Source organism: Etheostoma spectabile, chromosome 12, assembly GCF_008692095.1.
Source record: "Etheostoma spectabile isolate EspeVRDwgs_2016 chromosome 12, UIUC_Espe_1.0, whole genome shotgun sequence".
Lineage (NCBI taxonomy): Eukaryota > Metazoa > Chordata > Actinopteri > Perciformes > Percidae > Etheostoma > Etheostoma spectabile.
In genome coordinates this window covers 26,118,002-26,139,812 of record NC_045744.1, presented here as the reverse complement: position 1 = coordinate 26,139,812, position 21,811 = coordinate 26,118,002, and the positions used below count along the sequence as shown (strand labels likewise).

General features: G+C 43.4%; 1 protein-coding gene across 4 annotated transcripts in view; it reads right to left on the bottom strand.

The window, feature by feature from the left end:
* Nucleotides 1-5,847, bottom strand: part of kcnn1a (potassium intermediate/small conductance calcium-activated channel, subfamily N, member 1a) — a 55,942-nt gene extending 50,095 nt beyond the window's left edge. For 2 of the 4 annotated variants that reach the window (XM_032531696.1, XM_032531697.1), the window contains exon 1: nucleotides 4,406-5,847. In XM_032531696.1, the coding sequence (XP_032387587.1) occupies nucleotides 4,406-5,605 (1,200 nt within the window). In that variant the 5' untranslated portion in view covers nucleotides 5,606-5,847. The remainder of the gene's footprint in view (nucleotides 1-4,405) is intronic. The other 2 variants (XM_032531695.1, XM_032531694.1) reach the window with 2 other exon arrangements.
* Between the last annotated feature and the right edge of the window lie 15,964 nt (nucleotides 5,848-21,811).

The window sequence follows — 21,811 nt, the reverse complement described above, 5'->3', positions numbered from 1 at the left end:
AAAAGCAGTGTTGTCTTTCTTCATAGGAAAAACTTGCTGTTCTCGTTTCGCTTTCTACGTTTCAAAGCTCTACACACACTACCGCCAGTAAAGCACGACCACTCTAAATCGTCCAGACAGCGTCAAAGAGGCACTAAGTTGGTTGAAAGTGCCACTTTGATATATGCTGTGTTGACCTTTCCCAGATCACATAGGGTGATTATACCCGTGTTGGACTGCAGTTTGGCAGGGTCTGCACAAAAAGCTTTACTGTAATAGCTTTCCTCCTCTTTTACACATACAACCTCATGTTCTCCAGAACGGTGGGCTGGCTGGACACACACACACACACACACACACACACACACGCACGCACGCACGCACGCACGCACACACACACACACATGCACAGTACTAGTTAGGCCCAATGTTTTCGTAACAAATGCGTAGTGCTAAAACAATTTGTTATTTAAATCGACAAAATCGGAAGTCAAAACTTTGGATAATCGATTCATCCTTTAAGTCATTTATCAAAGACAAATGCCAAACGCCCTGTGGCTCCACTTTGCTACTATAATCAAATTTAAACTCCGGCCTTGTGAACTTTAAACAATCTGAAGATGTCACCTTTGACTCTGGGAAACGGTAATGAGGATTTTGCACTATTTCCTACATATTTGACAATCAATAACATTGTCAAAATCATGAATTAATGAAATAGTTTGACATTTCCTTCAATCTTTTCATCCAGCTCCCTGCAAGACAGCAAATGAGGGAACTTCCAGAAATGTCAGACTATTACTTCTACGACAAATCAACAGATTATTAAATAATGCAAAGAGTCGTAAGCTACTGCAGCGCTGCAATATTGGTCCATTTTGTCACAGAGAAGCACCAGGAAGGAGTCTCCAAGCTTGGTCTCCCACAAATCACACAGTCTGTCCCAGCAAGGGACAGAAGTCAAGTCACAGAAATCTAAAAGAATAAGAACTGGCAACAATGAAAAGTGCACTTCCATTTTATCAGTGGATTTCTTGACTTCTCATTTTAACCTTTGCAGGTATTTTATTAATTTTCAGAAAAACATGTTAATTTCTGGCTCCGGCTAGCACCAAATCTGACAAACTGCAAAGTGACTGATCACAGGTTTCTGCTTAACGTGACTTCCACTTATCCTTAAAAATCAGCCTTGTTGAACGAGAGGAAATTCACCAGTGTTTATGTACTACAGTGTCCATGCAGGACATAAGTGGCATGCATTAGAGTACTTACAGCAGCCTATCACAACAAAAGCAGCAATGCACCTTTCAAAGCACAATGTTATTGAGGCAGGACACAATATGGTAGTACCTGCCATCAGTTCAGTGGGCAGGTATTGAGTTCCAGGGTATGTTGCGGGATACTGTAATTGTATACACTTTATCAGGCTTGTTCTGTCACAAGTGTTTTGTTTAAGGGATTTCAAATGCGAGCGAGGGTAGGGGCTGTCTAATTGGTGGCGGGTCAATAAGATGAAACCATGATCCCGCATATATCCCTGAATGGATAAGCGTGTCTAGTCGTAACAAAAATACTTGGCTCGGTCGGATCTGAGCAAGTGGAAAAGGTTTGATACTAAGGCAGAGTTTGTCCTGGTAGTACTTCTAAGAGTATTTCTTTTTCAGTTTTCCATTTTATGTAATAGTAACAAATACATTGTGTAATAAATACATGTCTCCTTTACTGTGGAAATTGTGTGCTGCAAAGCAAAAAGAGAAAACTACGATCATGTCAAAGTCATATTGTCCATTTGGATAACTTTTAATAGTGCAGAAAGTTGTCTGACTTCTTCGGATTGCTGCTTGCTACATCATATTGTATTCATGACTGGTACCCAGCTGCATACTGACCATAGTTCAGCTTTTTTATGGCCGTAGCCATCAAAGAAAAAAAACAACAAAGAGAAATTTTAATTTTTTTCGTCACTTACAATCGTGCAGTCCAGTGTAGTGAAATTCAATCCCTGCATTTAAACCCATGGTAAGCATTAGGAGGAGCAGTGGACAGCTAAACATACAGCGTCCAGGGAGCAACATGGGGGTTCTATGTCTTGCTCAAGGACACTCTGCCATTGGACCAAAAGGAGCCTATTCTGTCCCAGAGACGAAAGGATCAATTTGGAGAAGACAAAAAAATAATAATCTCCCAGTATCATAATCAGAATGGATTCAAAAGACATTAACAGTCCAGCAGCTTGTTAAAATCCCAGCTGCTTTTAACAGTAATGAGTATTCACTGGGGCTATTTTACAACTTACCAAAGACTCTCTGTGCTGACGTTTCACGGTTAATATGGGCTTTTTATTCTTCAGTACACAGTAATAGTGGTGTCACAACATCTTTAACAGAGAACATTTCATAGTGGTAAATGGATGGATATGTATTTTTTTACTTTATTGGTGATTCACATTAAGGTCCAGACAAATTTAAGGTAATAACTGGTGCACCATATCTGACACCATTAACGTGACGCCTCTATGATGCAGTGCACACAGCAGATTAGAAGAAAATGAATCCCTGGCACGGCATACTTCTGGTCGGATGTTACAACAAGTGGCAACTAGTACCCTCTTCCTTCCCTCTCAGCAAAACACACCGGGAGTTTGACTTAAAACAGGATGATGACAACTTCTAAGAAAAAGTTAACTTTCCCTTCAGTCATTCGGTCATTTCTGTGTTCTGCTGATACTCCAAAATTGAGCTAAGTTCAGAACAGTCATGTCAAGGTGGTTGGATATACCACCTCTTGGTACGGGTGCCAGCTCAGCTTAGTGTGAAAACAGCTGCGGCATTTTAAAAAAGGAGACGGACGCTCTTATTTAGATGCTGCACCCTCATCAGTGCCTCCCGTTTTTCTCTCTTTTCCATCCTGCGATATAAAAACTTGATTGACTGCACCTGGTCAAAGCGCCAGGGGAAGGAAAAACTTAAACAACAGTGGGGACTAAAATGGTTCTCATTTGAAAATAAGAATAATTGCTTACAACACAACCAGGATGAAAAGCTGTTCAAAAAGATCCTGTACTGTACGTCCAACAGCAGAGCAATAATCAGCCATGTTTCCTCAACCAGATGTCTCAGGGGAGATGACTGGTGGCACTTTGCAAAAATTAAGTAGTTGATTTTGTCTGGTGTTAGCAGCTAGAATCAACAACAACGTGCTTTACCATCTTGCAGTTGAACTTTCTCTGGTTTCTCTGCCAGATCCAAAACAATTTGTCCTTACATTCTGAGCAGCCCAGAGAGAACATTCAAATCACTATCGACAACATTTAAAAAAACAAAATGAACATGAGAATGATTTTTTTATGCTCATTGAGAGTTTTTCTACAGTTAAGGATCTGTGGATAGCAACTGCTAGATATTCTACATCTGCTTGCAATTAGAAATAGATTTTCCATGATCTAAATAAAATTGTTTATTCTTTTAGTCTTCTTTTTCTTCTCTTTTATAAACACACATGCTGAGACACACACCTTCCCACTTGATACCACACTTTCACTAAACCTAGGATTGCCATTTTTGCAGAAAGGTTTCAACTTCTTTTAACCTGCTATTATCTCCCCAGCACGTTTTCATTCATGTTGTCGCTTAGAATATTTGATCTAATTATCTACCATGCTTGTCATCTTGATGTAATAAGTCCTGTGAGGTTGATGTCTTTACTTCTAATTTTTACGAGACACGTGCCCGTTAAACATACACATATGACACTGCATTGGACTGTTGAGTGAAAGCAGAACGTACAGCTCATTCTCCTGTAGGAAGTGAGTTTTGAAGTACCTCGAACACCCAGCGAGGAGCTGCTCTCCCAGGCCTGATGATGTAAAGCTAACCGTTGTGTAAGGACAGTGTCTGGAAGGCAAAAAATATTGAAAATTCCCCTGCTCGGTTCTGTTGAAACAACACACTCTTTGTTTCTAATTCAGCTGCCATGGAGCGTCATTTGAATATTTTCAGTCAGAGGGCTAACCAAAACAACACCGCAACATGGAACAGGTGTGTGCGCGCGCGCCCGTGTGTGTGTGTGTTTGTGTGTGTTGGCGTTTGTGCGTGCATGCCCGTGCTTGTATGACGAAATGAAACAAACACCAGGTCAGATAATATAAGATGTATCACGCATTGGGTGACATGTGCAGTAGTTACATCGCTGCATTTGGAAAAGCTGCCTAACGCTGAATGACGATTCAAATCCCCCCGTCCTTTACATACACACATACCACGCGCGTGCACCACGTACACATGTACGAATGTGCTCTATTAAAAAAAAAAAAAGAATGAAAAAAAAAAACATATGACAGGCGTGGTCATTGAGTGAAATCGTTACAGACCAGTTTGTTTTTTGGTCGTTAGAGGCTAATCAGCGGGAGGGGATGTGACAGGTCTACCTTATGGAGGTCGATGCGTATCCTCTCCTCTCCTTTATGCGGGCTCTCGGGCCACAGGTGATAGCTCGAGCCGTAGTTGGGGCTGTCTTTGCTGCTGTTGCTGCCAGTCGCAGACGAGTTCCCCGCGTACGCCTGCTGGGTTGCCGGGGGGGTTACGCGGGAGTCGCCTGGCGCGGTGATCCTCCCAGACTTATTGCGCTCTTGTTCACAGTGCTGCGGACGCTGGGGACAGAGCCCCGGTGCGCCTTGCTGTTGCAGCAGTGGAGCCTGCTGAGTCCTACATAGCTCTCCTGAGCCGCTGGCGCAGTAGTTGATCGGCAAGCTGCTCCCCACCAGTAGCTGTTGCTGCGCTCGTAATTGTGGGATCTGTTGCTGCTGCAGGTCCTGAGTCTGAGACTCAAATGCTCTCCTGTTAGCCTCGGTTGACTCACATACATTTAAAGAGCGCCCTTTCTGCGAGTTTGCACGGGTTCCTTCAGGGGAGGGGTCCCTCTGTTGGAGTCTTAAATGACTGTGCTGCTGCTGCTGCTGCTGCTGCTGCTGCTGCTGCTGCTGCTGCTGCAACAGCTGCCTTTGGTCTCGGTGCCCTCCTGCTCCTCCTCCTCCCCTGCAGCGTTCCACGATGCTTGCCTGTTGGTAATTATTGGCACTCCTTCGCAGCCGATCCCCCCTCTTAGATCCCTGGGAAAAAAGCAGAGAGGAGGAAGACGACGTTGGTGGCGGCGGTATAGGCGGCGGAAAAGGTGGGGAGGGCTGCGGTGGGAGAGGATCGGCAGGATAGTGATGGTTTTGAGAAAGGCTCGCCTCCTGCTCGGAAAAACTGCAGTGGCAGCTTGGAAAAACAGGCTGGTTCTCCGACTGCGGCGGCTGCTGCTGAGAGCCGGCCGGGGCCCAGGGATCCTGCTGCCCGGTGCTGGGTTCAGTGCCTCGGTGTGCAGGTTGCTGGGCGGTGTCGTAGCTCGCCAGAGGTAAAGGGTCGCCGCTGTGAACAGGTCTCCGGTAGGGCTGGCTCAGACAGGGAAGCTCCTGGAGGCTCTGGCGGTGCGCGGCGGTGCTCGAAGTGCGGTCTCGGTGGTGAGAAGAGGGCGGGGGCGGCAGGCTGAAAACAGGAGCGACTGGGTCTGGGCTCTGCTTGCTGCTCGCTTGCTTTTCGTCGGGGGTTTGGTGCTGATGGACAGCTCCCGCGTACCGATGCCGCATCCCCTTGATCGACTCGTCTCGCTGTGGTTGCTCCTTTGCCGTGCAGAGCTCCGGCACCCGTTCATTGCGATCAGTCCCAGCAGAATAGAACCGACTTGTATCATTGGTAGGTTTGACCAAGACCTGCCTTAAAACGTCACTGTACAGCCAAAACACCGCCTTCGCCTGAATACCGGTCCATTGCCTGCTATGCGCACAGGTTGCAGCGGATCGATTACTCCTGAAGGCTGCTGAGATATTACCAGAGTAGGATCACTGAGACGTAGAAAGGTGTTTAAACACAGCTTACACGGTTGATCGTCTTAATCCACTGTGGACCCCATAGATCGACTTTTGTCAATGTTGCCATAACTACCCATCATATAACGAAATGACTTCTACTGCTACGTCACCCAAACAGATCCACAGGCCTGTCAAACATAATGCTTTGCCCACATATGTCATGAACGTCACTTTAATTTATGATCAACTCTAAGTGATAACCCTTCCTCATGGTTGGATATCCACAAGTAGCCTACCGGTGTTTGCTCAAATCATGAGAGGGGCAGTCTTGATATCTATTTCTAAAACCCATTTCCACTTGTTGGCCCACAGAAAAGCATCAAACAAACGGGGCTGTGATGATTACCTCATGCCACCCAGCCCGAGCCATGCAGTCTTGTATTTAATAATTTAGCAGAATATGCCTGGTTTTGTATTACCAGGCAGAAATATTAAGAATGGGGGCTGCATGTGTGTGTGTGTGTGTGTGTGTGTGTGTGTGTGTGTGTGTGTGTGTGTGTGTGTGTGTGTGTGTGTGTGTGCTACATGCTCTCAGTATAACACGGTAAAGGCTTCAGTGTCACAGCGGAGAAGAAAGCGGAGCCTGGGCGCAGACGGCGCTGTCTGTGGTGCTGAAGGAGGAAGGATGCGCATCACTAAAATAGCCTGTGTCGTGGTGTCAAGTAGCCAGAGGAACTGTCCATCACATGTCGGTCAGAAAATTCTGGCAGCTGTGAGGATTCAAAATATACAACTTGGATTAAAGGATGCATTGTGTGTGTGTCTTTTTAAAGTCTGCCTTATTGTTCTCTCACAGTAAAACTTTGACGTATTTGACTTTCCGCAGTAAAACAATACCAACATGTCTATATATCAATCGAAACAGTTATTGGTGGCTGCTAACATACTGGCCATGTAAGTGGACACTGTATGCGGGACAAAATCCACAACCCTCCCTCTGCTTTCCTGGACACTGTTTCCTTGATGAGCTGTATTCAAGGGATAGTACATTTTCTAAAAGACAGTTACTCATGAAGATACACCCTTGATGCATTAAACTCAAAACAGCTGAAGCTGCTCAAATTCTGTTGCTTCAGCTGAACTTTCATTCCGACTTCTCAGGTCATCACCTGGTGCTTTTCTGAGTGAGTTAGTCAACTTTACGTCCATAGAACCCTTAAAAACCAGAGTTACTGACTCAGCCGATGTACTGAGGGCGACTAAGGAGTCTAAGGATTAGAAGTCTTGGTGCACAATAGGCAGTTAAAAAACAAACAAATCGAAAATATTATAAGTATTTTGTCATTCTATCTGGAAAAAAGGTGAGGTGTGGGTGCTTTTTGCTACTTTGGTGCTACCCTGGAATGATAAAATGATGCCTGATGATCTATCATAACTATGTGTATATCTTTTCTCAGGTTAATGATTGTAAAACAAGGACTGTGGATTCTGTCCCCCATCTCTTACAGAGGAGTGTAAGTACGAGGTCACTTTACAGCTGGTATGAAGAGGAAGGATTACAACCTGTAACATTTCTAATACACATAGGCATTAGAGTATTGTATAAGAACAGACTTTTACATCCTTGTGTCTTTTATAGAAATGAGTTAGTATTGAAAAACGTGAGCATAAACAAAATAAATCCCATTTTAGTGGAAAAGTGAGAGAGAGAGAGAGAGAGAGAGAAGTTGAGGCTGAGCCAAAGAGACAGAAGGGGATAGCGATGGAGAGGGAGCCAACTTTTACATCATACATTAGCCATTCTTAATAAGTAATAATCCTATCCTTAAAGCTGGTTCAGCCATTTGGAGTTTTGATGAGTCTAAAGACTGCAGCGGTGTCACACTTTACCTACCCGCTGGAAGAGAGCTGAGGTACACTCTGTTTTATAGCTACGTGAAGTACTGCAGGGATTTGGAGAGGAGGTCTGGCCAGAGCTGCATTAGAAACCTGATCATTTTCATTAAGTAATTGGTCGCTGTGACCTGTGTGAGTTCGTTGGCAAGATGGTGTTTCATTTGCTGGTTTGGGAAGCAATGTTACTGATTCCACATGAATAATTAAATCAAACTTTACAACTCTTGGACACACACAAACACTCATTCACCAACCGGCTATGAACGCCAAGGCCCACATTTTCTTTCCAACTTGCTCCCCCCCCACAGACACACACACACACACAGACACACACACACACAGACACACACACACTTTCACGATACCATATATCACTCAAACGGCCTCTTTCTAGCAAAACGTGCCACCAGAATTTAGAGCCTCTTGGATTTGTCCCATGCAGCCGTCAAACTTGGCCGGTTCAGCCACGTTAAAGCATATTGTGCTTCTCTGCCTTGTTGGCTCCTGGAGGAAGAAGCAGCGGAAGATCTGTGACATTAAAATGGTAGATGAGAAGGAGGAAACGTGGAGGAGGCCAATAGCTGCAGCACGTAACATAGGAAGGAGATAAGAAGCCTGTAATTACACAGAAAGAGAAAACCAACCAGGGCGAAGCTGAGAGACGTGCAAGTGTGTGTGTATGTGTGTGTGTGTGTGTGTGTGTGTGTGTGTGTGTGTGTGTGTGTGTGTGTGTGTGTGTGTGTGTGTGTGTGTGTGTGTGTGTGTGTGTGTGTGTGTGTGTGTGAGAGAGAGAGAGAAACCGGACCGAGTGGGAGAGATATCTAAAAAGAGCAGGTGCGCCAACACAGAATAGATCAAAAGAGTTCAATTGAAAAGAAGAGGAAGACAGAAAACGTGTTACACTGTGAAGTGAACCAAAACTAATTACACACAGGTACAGAGATTAGCCTATTATCTTTCTACAGAATCATCTACGCTGAAAGATAAGTCATATAAATATAATCAGTATTCTTACAGATACAGGTATACCTCTCAGCATCTTGACTCTATATTGTGTCCACCAGGTTTTAACCAATATTCATCTGAGCAGTTTAACCTTTACTTTCACGCAACACATGGCTTGTTGGGGGTTTGAACTGGACTCCGTCTCTAACTTCCAGACCACCAGACTGCCATGACGCCATTAGGACACAAGTTTGTGCTCCTCTAATAAGTAGCTGCCGTCCATGCTTGTTTGCTCTCATTGTAGTAATAACATTCCTATAAGTAAGCCCAGGTCCTGTTGAAATAACACAGAGGACTGTCCCTGCGTCCGCTAAAACTGGCCAAGAGCCATTCTATTGTTTTTTTAAGTTTGTAAGTAGTAGTAAGCCTTGTTCAAGGTTTCCAAATTGTGGATTTCAGGACACATGGTGTCATATATGTGCAAGAAAACAAGTATGACCCTGTCCTTTGGCTTATTTACATCTTAAAATGGTGTTATATGTAGTATCATGGCTTTGAGCGTGCAATTTAATGAGAAGGAGTGTGACTTCTTCTGCCTTCTACAAATACAAGTTTATGTGTGCTGCTCAATTTATGCAGCAGTGGAAGCGGCTGTAAAGACAGAGGCATATAATAGAAAGCAAGATAAAGAAGGAATTTGCTAAAAAAATAAAAGACTGTAGTGGTTTTAAAAAAAAACATGTCCTCTGAACCCTGAGTTTGTCATGTATGATAGCTGAATGTAGAGCAGCCATCTTGAATTAGTCGGTCAATTCACTGCATGTCATGGCTGTCATCTTACTCAACTATGACGGACTCATATGACTACGACCGTGCCGCAAGGATAGAGAGTTTGGTGCTGCAGGAGCGACAGCGGGCCTTGATAGAGGGTTATGACCAGTGAATAATGTGACATATTCAGCTGGACGGATGCAGATGGCCTGCGTAAACGCCGATGTGCTACACACATGATCAACAACCTGCAATCCTAGAGATAAGAGAGGAGTCGTGACTCAACCCGGGCTGTGGCGTCATCGAAGACTCGAGGCAGCGAGTGTGAGATGATACCGAGGGCATGCTTGAGACAGAGCGTCTGAGGGTTACACACTGCCTGCCACAGCAGCGGCAGGGCTCTGCGCCCAACAGTGGAATTTATCTCTGACAGCTAAGATCATTAGTTAGATTTGCCTTTGACTAAGCAGCTTTGCCATCATTCAGGAAGAGGCAGGTACAGGGAGAGTCTAAATATCAGCTGACATGTTAGCATCCCAAAGTCCCATAAATGAGTGGAACGGCCTGAGCAAGGCAGACAACTGTGATGAAGTGTTTTCTATTATCGGCACTAGCAAAGCCAAGGTGCAAGGAGTGATAAAGTGGCCTGTGAAGGCAGCAGTTGTAATGCATAGCCATGCCAGGTAACATCTGAGATGAGATCTCATTGAAGGAATAAGGGGACATTCAAGAAGCATCCTGGGTAATCCTGACGCATAGCCAAAAGCTTGAAGGAGCAGAGGGGTGAGTGTTGTCATAAATGGCAGAGCATGAACAATAGGGCAATTAGTCACCTTACGCTGCTTCCACTGCATGGTATGGCACGACTCGCTCTCCGGGGGTTTTCCATTAGCAAAACTTGTGGCTAGTACCTGGTACCTTGTCTGGTACCTCCTCGGTCCAGTTTCCAAGCGAGCTGAGCCGATACGAGAGCTAAAACACTGCAGACCACTGATTGGTCATCTTCACAAGCACAACAAAAACATGCCCATTTTTAAATAGTAATGCAATTTTTGTATGCACTAGACCCAGATTTCAAAACATGTGAGTAGAGGTGGGAGATGTAATGAAAATCAACAGCACAACATTCTTCGCCAAATGCATCAATATCGCTATTGCGCCGATATTGTAGGGTTGACTGAATATTCCATTGCCAAAATATTTACACAATGAGATTTGTGGTACATATTTATCAATAATGTGGATATGATGACGAAGTGGTTAAAGGCAAATTATAGAGCAGCTGGAACTGGGAAGTTCAGAAAGTGATTTCACTGTAAAGCAGCTTTTAAAACCAACCACCATGTTCGAAATGTAAGACAACATCTAGCCTCATATATCAACGTATCAACATAATGTCCAGCCATAGGTAGCAGCCTGGAAGACTACGCCGTGCAAAATAGTCTGAAAAGTGCAGACATTCCTCTGTTCGGTTGCCGATGAGAGGAAAAGGAAAAGGATTCAGAGTGTTGCGTTTAACATGAACGGCAGTTTAACACGGCATCACAATGGGGCTCAGCGGGGAATCCCGCCTACACTGAGGGGAACTATACTATAGGTGGAAAACAAGAAGAGGAAAGTACTGCTACCAAAAAGGTGAGTCGAGCAGAGCTGTACCATACAGTGGAAACACGGCATTAGTCCACACAATACGACCCCACTAGGAAAAAACACACACAATTGCGGATACCACCACCTTGTTATGGTTGGTTCCTCTTTGGCCCGCTAAAGAAAACGCCATCACAGCACAGTTCTACTCCTTTTTCTGCAATATTAGATTTGCCCTGGTTTTTAATTCTGAGATTATGAACGACAATGCAAGGAAAATCTTATTGTCAGTGGCAATTATTTCACCAAGGATGACGGATATTTAGCAAGAAGACAACAGCTAAAATCTTCAAATACACAGTTAAAAAGACAGTTGGAGATGGATTTAAAACTTCTTTAAAAGATTGGGGTTTTATTTGATAGCTCCCATTTTCATTTAACTTGTTTATCTCTATGTGAGACGTTATCTCACTAGCTTTAAAACGTTATATGTCATACTGTTTGCTTCCTCTGATCTAGGTCTGGCAGTGTTACAGCAGCGATGACAGAGACGTCTCTGGGTTTCGTCTGCAGCTGGTTGTACATGGCACCCTCTTTGCTAAAACAACAACAAATGTCTGCCTCGCTTTCTCCGATGTGGCCCTAGCGGAAGCCTTGGACCATCAACCTCTCACTGTAAACAATGGCTGTACGTGATTTTTACAGTAGATTGCTGTAACGTGTACATTTACAAGGTTGTCCACATGGCAAAATCCCAGTAGTCTAAGTATTACAGTTGAAATCACAGTAGTCAAAGCCTTACTGTCAAATAAAATCACAATATAGCCACTATAGTACTGTGAATAATAAAGAAAACTACTCTATTTTTACTGTTGTGTTTAATTCTTTTGTATTTTACAATGAATACATAAAATACTGCAAATGGAAGTACGGTACCTTTACTGTAAAAGAAATTCACAGTAACTTGCTGGCCAATTGTTGCCAGTAAGCAAATGTTCCGTTAAATTTGTTACAGTGCTGTTTACAGAGCAGAGTGATGTCACTGCATTAAATGGAGCAGTTGATGATGAGGGGAAGTGAAGAGGACAAAGAGAAAAACAGGGCAAGGTCCATTTATAATGCAGTCTGATGTGTGTAAGGTAAAGGTGGTTACGGCATTATGCCTGTGTGTGTGTGTGTTCAAAACATGTGCTTCAGGGTGTGTGTTTGTGCAACAACGTGCACGTGTGTTCAAATGTGCATACCTGTGTGGGCAGATGGTTACCAGCGCTTGAGAAGAGAGGCTCAGTTTGCGCAGGTTGTAAAATATGGTGATGAGAGATAAAGAGAGGAGAAAGCTCATCACTAATGCAAAGGTTCAAAGCCTCGGCCCCCGTCTCATCATCAGAGCCGCACCAAACACAAAGGAGATGACCAAGTGAACCCCCCCCCCCCATATTCACCACCAGCAGGCAGAGGTGGACTGTACACTCTTCTATGAAAAGCCTTAAGAAACATCCCTTAGAAACCGTTTCAAGAAGACCACACACTTAAATAAGATCCCCTTACACCGTCTGCACAAGGACAAAAAAGTTGAAATACTGTACGCAAGGGCAACCATGCATCAGACTAATCTAATGCAGGGGATATCCCTTTGTAATCCGGCAACACACAAATGGTTCATTCCTGCTTCCTCAAGGCGTAGCTTTGTCAGATAAGAAAATTCATCCTTGCAAAAAAAAAAAAAGTCTTAAACTAGTGCTGTAAGGTGTGAAAATGCAAATGAGGTGGGCTATGAAGCTTATTAGCTACAGATAATAGAGCCTGCAAATGCAATTTCATCATGCATCTTTTCACACCCCTCTCCTTTTAACTAATACTGCTGGAAAAGAGAAGGAAAGGAAAAGACATACCTTTTATCTGATTGAGGTTGCACATGCAGGCTCTCTCCTTGCCCGAGACACATTGACGATGATTATAAATGACAGCAAGAAAATCAATGGTCTCCTACTAAGATAGGGGGCTCTCCCATTTATTGCAGTCTCCTGTCGCTTGTAGCTTGGAATAACGGGGAATACACGCTTTGAATGTATGCTCAGCTTGTTGTCTGCTTCCTCTTCTCTACTCGCGTGTTCTCTCCTCATCTCCTCCACCTGTTTGTGCTCTGATAAAAACCCCGCTCTGTAAAGTCCTTTTCATTTTGTATTATTTCAGTCTGCAGTGAAACCTCGTTCCCACCTCTGTGTCACGGTGGTAATTATAGATGGGTCCTTTAATGTGATTTACAGGAGATCGATTACATTTTTTACCAACTCAGGACAATAAAAATAAAATCTGACAGGGTGTGGGTCTCCCGGACAAACAAACAAAACAAAAAAACTGCTGATGGCAGATGTGACAAATGAAGAAAAGCACTGGAGGGGGGTTTTATGACCTTGTGTGTCCCCCTCCTCCTCCCTCTGAATTGATGCGGGGATTCCTGATGCTATTTTTAGCCTGTTGGTCGTGGAGAGCCGTGCGTGGGTGGAGGAGAGAAAGAGAAGCAGGAGGAGGAGGAGGAAGAGGAGCAGCAAGGGGGGTGTGGGTGGGGGTTGAAGTGGAGGAATAGAAGGAAGAGGAGAAGAGGAGACAAGAAAAAGAAGGGGGGGGGATTGGTATGGGGGGGGGGGGTTCCCATGCAGACTGCAGCAGCATCAACACAAAGCTCCCCGCTGTGAAGGCTTTGAATCGTGACCAGACAGCCAGGAAAAACAGAAAAGGGAGCGCCGTGTCATTTTCTCCACGCAGGACGGTACGGCTTTCTTTGATTTAGCATGATTTGTTTTACACCACTCTTAAATTACACAGCTCTTTAAAAAAAAAGATGGTGGTGATGCAGAATTATGGAGTAAAATTATATTGTGGAAAACGAGAGGGATATGAGGATGCTGATCAGGGAGAGTGCTCAGTAATAAACCTACAGTAATAAACCCGTAAAGGCATTTAGCTTCATAATATACGGTATTTTCACAGCCATTGCTACTAATGCAGGCCTATATGTCATAGCTCTTTATGATTTCAACGTCTTATTTTTAAGACCTTTATGTCCACAACCGTTTACTGAGAGAACCCTTAGGCAGTATAACATTTATAGGTCTGTGGAAATTAAACAGGCTATACACATGCACACCTGATTGTGTTATCCCCCATCTGTCTATAATAATAGACAAAGCTTATTTTCAACACTGTAAAAACGATTCAAGATATATGTAAGCATTAAGGTCTATTTTTTTCATCTTATAAAAGCAAAAACAGTGATCCAACCATATACAGCCTGAACACTTACATTTCTCTACAACGTGCACCCAATTCAAATGAAGCCATATGATGAGCCACAGACACTAAAATCAGGAGGACAGTAGAGGGGCGCTTGGCATATGGGGAGAGGTTTTATTATTTATCAGCAGCGGCCTATTTTTAGCTCATGCTGCCATGTTGGCGTCGAGGGTTTCCGGGCACATCGATGGCAGGTTTCCCCGTCACCAACAGGTCACACTGCAGGGGGAAACCCAGACACACCATATCACAGAGAGAAAAGAAGAAGAAGAAAAACTGCAGGCATCAGAGAGGACTCCTGGCATTACTCTAATCAGAGGCGTAGAATTACAGAGAGAAACACGAGCAGCCAAACTGCCGTCCGTGTGATGACAAAAACTGAAATTAAAAAGCCGATTGTTCCCAAACCTAAAAGCTAGTTCTCGTTCGAAGCCGCGGGCCGCCAGACAAACAGCACACCTCTGACCACAGTTAATTAGAACAGGACATAGCCACTCATGCAACAGGCTATTTAAATGTTTACAGCAACCTCATTTTTTAGATGTTGTTTAATTACTAATTAAAAAGACTTGAACATCTGCGGGCAGATTTTCTTCTCTGTGCTTGCTGTCTGGCATGTTAAGTTTATTCTGAAGTATAAATTCATGCAATGACTTTATTGCTTTTGGGTGCATATGACATTAAGCAACAGCTCAATTAGAAACAAACATACAGTATGTGTGTATACTATCTGCTGTTTCCTCATCATTGCATCATTTACAACATTGCTTAAACTTCCAGTTTCATTGCTTTGAATTTTAAACGCTTGACGTAGGGGCGCTTTGCAACCTTTCCTGGATATATAACAGATACCTTGCTGTATTTCTACAAAAACAATTAGCCCTAATCTCTGGGTCTGAGCAACATCCAGTAAATAGAATAAAGAGAAGGAACAAGAGCAAGAGAGGAATGAAGCAAAAAGGACAATAGACAATAGAGGACTCTGAGGTAGTGAGGGAAAAAAATAAAATTGTCCGATTGATTGGGAAACGTGCACAGGAGGGGGGAAGAGGGAAACAAAGTGCATTAGAAATGATTGGTAGAAAGAGTGTATAAGGGATGGGGGTGCATTAAGATGTTCTGGATGATAACGCTGCCTTGTGTCCTAATGAAAAAAAAAACAGATGCTATCCGGCTGCTGGAAATTCTCTCTCTCTCTCTCTCTCTCTTTTCTTTCTCTCTTTTCTTTCTCTCTCTCTCTCTCTCTCTCTCTCTCTCTCTCTCCTACCTCCCTTGGGGGATGTGAAAGCCACTTTCCCTCCTCTTGAAGGGTCCTAACTGGCTAAACACAGCGGGGAATTAGCTTTAGCTTCTCTTTACTGCCAAAGTGTCCTCGAGGTGTGGAGAGACGGCATGGTCTGCATGTTGGTCTGTGTGCGCTCCTTCTACTCTGCATGGATGTCTGGATGCCCTACACCCTGCCCGCCCGCGTGTGTGCGTGCATGTGTGCGTGCACGTGTGCGTGTCAACTCGCCTGTCTGTCTTTGTGGCCAGCTGTTTGTCCAGTCTGTATCATTTCTATTCCATGTGTATCTGTGTGTATCTTCCTGGACAGCCTCCCTCTCTCTCTCTCTCTCTCTTGGCCTGTCTGGGTATTGACACTGGGTGCGTCTCTCTGTTTGACTTCCTCCATTTTGCTGGACACTTCTTGCTCCATTTCGGGTAGCCTGTCTGCTTCACTGCTCTGTTCTGCGTCAGAAAAATAAATAAAAAAAAGAGTGGAGAGAAAAACTGCTCAGCCCCACTCAAAAGCAATGCTTCTTAGTTACTCACAATGCAACATTTTTACTATAAGTTAGGGCTGCACAATTAATCAAATTTCAACTGAGATCACCATTATGGCTTCCCACAATTGAATGAACTTGATCGACTCCGCTCATAGAAAACTCCACTGCATATCACATCAAGCACTTCCTAAACTAACAGCCAGCCACCAGAGGGTGAGCGAAATGTTTTACCTTCACTTTTGGGGCGCTGTTATGTCACTGCACACGCACCTTGAAGCAGAAGCCTGTGAAAACATGTCCAGAATGTTGCGGCTGCAGTCCAGAGTACTAAAAGTAATACACAACAGAGAGCAGATGGGCAAAATAAAAATCAAATGTGAATGTGAATGTGAAGGTGAAGACCTAGCTCCTTTTGGATACAATTGATGTGGTTTGGGTGTTTTGTCTTGTCTTATTGTGGTAGTCGGTTTTCCTGTCTTAATTTCTTAGCCTGGTTTTCTGTCAAGTCTATTCTCTGGTGTTATTTTTGGTCTTGTCTTGTATATATATATAGATATAGTATATGTTCTGTTGCCTGCCTGCTCTCTGCACTTGGGTCCTACATTCCCTTTATTCCTTACACTCGTAACAACAATTGTGTTTGTATTTTGCTTCTAGGAAATGAGGAATGAGGACCAGTCTTTTTTGATGCAAAGATGTGTATCACAACATGGAAGGGAAAGCAGTGCTCCATTTAAATGTGTAATTGTCCCCAAAAACAATCAACACTCGTGATAAATTGCGATCTCAATGTAGCCAAAAATAATGGTGATGATCATTTTGGTCATAATCATGCAGCGTGTTACCCCGGAAATCCAGAGTTCCCGCGAGAGCACAATTTGAATTTGCCCTGGGAGTTACTCTGGCATCGAGTAACGCTGCTCATCAACTATACCCTTGTAGCCGAGCTGCACCAATCACATCGGTGTGTCTGATACAGGCTGTTGGACTGCTCTGCATGAGAAAATGTGGGTAACTGTGGCTTATTTAAAATGGAGCTGAGGGAAACACAGGACAATGACACAGTCCTAATTAAGGAAATAAAGTAGCTTAGGTTGATTTGTAACAAGGTCCTTCCATCATAGAACTGAACTCCTTACCTTGAATGGGCTGTTGCAGGATTTAGCTCTAATTCACAGCTGACGTCATCTTCATAATCTTTAAGTGTGGCGGAACAACTATCAGCTATTAGCAGCATTGTTTTAACCTCCAAGGGACACAGTGACATTTCAAATTTTGCTCGGTTGTATTTTTCCACCAAGCCCTTAAGCCCACAGTATTTTTAGCAGACAGCCACTCCAGAGATTCACTGTCACCACAAGGATTTTGTCTCCTCCCCCTCCCTTCTCAATATCACAAACAAGCAAAATTAAAAACAGGTTTTTACCCCAGCATGTTGCCATAATTTCAGACCTGCGCAACATGGGTTCATATTTGGTTTTTATTTCTTTACAATTTAGTCAGGCGGTTAATTTCTGGGCATTAGAGGCCAAAACGCCCAACAAACACAAAACACAGTAACTACATTTGGTCAAAGTTGAGTTATGACCTGAACCTGACTTTTTGGGATGAGAAACATGTCAAATGTATAATTTCTGTACATAACCATTGCTACAAAATGGAGCTAATCAACACACAGCACAACACATTGCCCTGGTGCTGGATAATCTCTGGACCTCAAAAGCTGCACTTACTGTCACTCTCAAAAAGCTGTATATCAAGTGGAAGCTAGCTGGTGAGATAACAATGGCTTGCCTTGTAGCTAAAACGGATTGTCACTCATTGATTTCCCCTTACCTGTAAATAAAAAATATCAGTTTTAAGAATGTGGAGGTGGGCGTGGTCTGCAATCGGCTGCAATGGGGAAAGGTGTGAGAATAGAGCAGGAGAGCAGTGCCAGGTGAGTTAATTGTCTCAGCTGTTCATTGTACTAATTCAACTCTACTTTTATATGCAGTGGCGTGTTGGACCTTCAGATGCCTGCCACACACCAGAGACAGGACTGTTAGAGATTTTTTGTTAAAGTGTTGAGCGACGGGCTGTGCGCTTACCAGTGGCTGGGCTGTCAGAAGTGCAGAAGAAGTTGTGTTGAGAAGTGTGAGCAGTCAGAAAAATAACAACTGTTGGCCTGGAAATTGTCTGTTTGCTGTGTTCCGTGCGGAGGGTCACCCACATCCCGTGGCTCAGTCCAATCCCCATGCACACCCCGCTGAACTTGCTGGCTTTGCAGTATTCAGAAGCTGCCATCTCAGCTTTTCACTCTGGTGGAAATTATGCAATATGGCTGAGCTACCGCTAAATCACTTAAAATGTATTAAATTGTAATAATAGTTTCTATTGATTTCAATATAAATATTAGGAGAAGTAATAGCTTCATTTTGGGTGTCATGTTGGTTCCAAGGCAATGGTGATTGGAGGTAGAATGAAGAAGACGTTATGTTTTCTGGCACGCAGTTTGCCAACCAGCCTGACTACTTTGAAATCTTTTTTCTTTAGGCCATGTATTCTAAAACAGAAACACAAAATTCAAATAAAAATGCAATTGAACAATTTATTTGTTAATTAAGCTGTCCCTTATTAATGAAAATGTGTAATCTCGACACTGATTATTAGCGTTATAATAAAGACAATAATACAGACGCGTTCTTAGTGGAGTGGACTGAAGTGCAGAGGCTGCTGTGTTTTGGGCCTGATGCCATTTGTTGGTGATGGGCAACACAGATGTGCTCGCTATCCATCAGCCCACAACATCCTCCATGTGTCTCTAACAGTCTATTACCCCGTGGTGCTGCCTCTCTGTAAAATGTGTCATTTTATTGTTCTGATTTCTCTCTTTTCCCTGGGGAGTGGAATATTATTTCACAGAACATTAAGTGGATGGGATCTAAGGGAATATTGTGGGCACGGGGATACTGGTGGTGGAGAGCGGCAGTGATCTGGCCTAATTAAGCCCTTTCACCATCCCCCTTTACCACTCTTCCAACTTCAGTATCACCACCCCAACACCCCCATGCTCTCTGATAGGTTGCCGACTTTCACCGTGGAGTGTGAAGGGCAAAGGAGTACTCCTCAAATCATAATCCGCCTGACTGGGAGAAAAAGGATTAGTCTAGATGTAGCCTGAGCAGCCATGCAAAGGCACATACTTCAGCCTCCTGTGTCTGTTTAACCCTATATTTCATCTATAAAGACACCGAGAGAATAAATGGACATATTAAGGCATCAGAGCGGTAAAGGCTTAGTCCTTCATGGACTTGGTGGACTGAAATTATATCAGGCGATGAAGCCACAAATAAAAGCACTGCACTACACACTGAAGTAGCTACTGTATAAGGCAATCTGTTGTCAGTTTATGCTGCTCCCCTTGTTGGCTATACTGTTGGGGTTTACATATATTTCAGAGGAAGGCGTGACCTCATGTTTTCTTAATGGATCTGACCCAAGTATCATTGCACGGGTGAGTGGCGCCAGGTGGGTCTTAACCAATCTTGTTTTCCCTCCGGCCTTCACAATAATTACCCAATCGTCTCCTGTCATCAAAAGCTTAGCGTCCTCGGCAGTGTTGACGCAAAAAGGAAGACCAAAAGAGGTCAGGCATCCCAAATACTAAACACGTGGTGTAAACGCACAATTCAAATAACAAATGAATGAGTGTCTGCATCACCGTCACTGGAGAGGCGAGGAAGCGGGAGGGAGTCCCGCAGCTACAACACATGCCCCTCCTGCACATGGGGCACTGGGCTCGGGCAAGCGTAGGTTGATTGATAGCGGTGCCAAGACAACATCTCGTCAAGAGCCCAGTGCATAAGGATGCCTAGCAGCGCAATGATGGACGAGCCCGTAGATGCTACATAAAAATCGAACCCAGCATATATAACACATTCCCAGCTCCCTTTCTTAACCTGTAATGTATAGTGATAGAAATTTGTTTCGCAGTCCATTGCCGCGGACAGTGATGGATGCCAAAAAGAAAGAGAGGGAGAGGGCAGGGGAAGGAGAGTGTTATTTTGTGTGTGTGTGTGTGTGTGTGTGTGTGTGTGTGTGTGTGTGTGTGTGGTGTGTGTGGTGTGTGTGTGTGGGTGTGGTGTTTTGTGTTGTGTGTGTGTGTGTGTGTGTGTGTGTGTGTGTGTGTGTGTTAGAATCCACCCTGGGATGTTTTGCAGCTGTACCTCTTTTGTTGTTGTACTTGTGCGCGTATACATAAAACACAAAAACATACAGGAAGTGTAGGGACTAGGAAAAGTGTGTTATGCAGTTCCAGTGTGCAGTCACTAAGTTTAATTGCCCACCACGTTTCACCATGATATATGTAAGTTCATCTCAATCCAATTTTATTAATAGTGTCAAATCAGGAGTCACATTAGTTATCTCAGGGCACTTTACTCAGAGAGAGTAGGGCTAGACCACACTTTAATTTAAAGAGACCCAACAATTACCCCAAAGAGCAAGCATTTGGTGCAACAGCAGCAAGAAAAAAACTTCCTTTTAACAGGCAAAAACCTGACTCTTTGTGGGGGGGCCTTCTGCCTCAACTGGTTGGAGAGGAGACAGAAATGTGACTCATAATAATTATAGCAGTGGATATAATGGATGAAATTACGTAACATTTATAGTAACAGTAAAAATACTAGAAATATACAGGTAACAATATATCTAATATACACAGTATATACGGCCTATATATATATATATATATATATATATATATATATATATATATATATATATATATATATATATCATGGCATTTGTCACATGTCCCTATCTTACTTCTTGTGTGTGCCTCCGTGTAAAGATTGGGTTAATGCTAATTAAAAATAGTCATGTGCTGATGTACCGTGTTAACAGCCAACTGTGTACCATATTAACACTTGGCAGACCATTTACACTCATAACACAAAACACACAGGTGTGATCCATCATCACATGTCCTACTCTCCCAAACACATGCACTGACAGCCCCGAGTTTGTTCCAAAAGTGGTATGTTATTAGCTAATTAGCTAATTATTTTAGGCATAAAATGCATTATCAAGTAAGTATCATTTAAATGGTCCAGTTAAAATACATTTGTAACGAAAGGATTACGACTCTAAGTAAAAGTCATTATTTCATGCAATTGTGTTTTGAAATGATGGATAAATAGTATCACTTATTTTATTAAAATCTTGGTAAAATCATTTAAGTTTTGTATAAATGTTAAGATTAATTAACGGATTATAACTAACAACTGAAAAAGTCCTTGGCATCCACGCACATGCCCTCCAATGTGTGGTCCGTTTTTTTTATCTTGTTAATGGGGTCTCACATCCCGAACAACACCGACCACCTCGGTGCATTGTCAGCCTATCAAACTGACTTGTCGTCACGAATCTCCCAGTAGCTGATGAATATTAGATGGGAGCGCATAATACCTCGACAGAGGAGGCCTCCCCCCACCAAGGCAAGAGAGGCTGCACACTCAGCAGTGAAGCGCTGCCCGCTGAGACCTACAGTATGTGAATGTGTGGCCTTGCGATACAATCCACGCATGTGATAGGCTGTCTGTATTGGCACACATGCAGTTGTGCATATGATGATGAATAATTGAATATGGAATGATTCAGCATGTTTTTTGTCATAGGACACATTCTTTCTCCAATTTAAAATAAAGGCCTAAAATGCCCTAAAATAAAAATAAAAATAAAA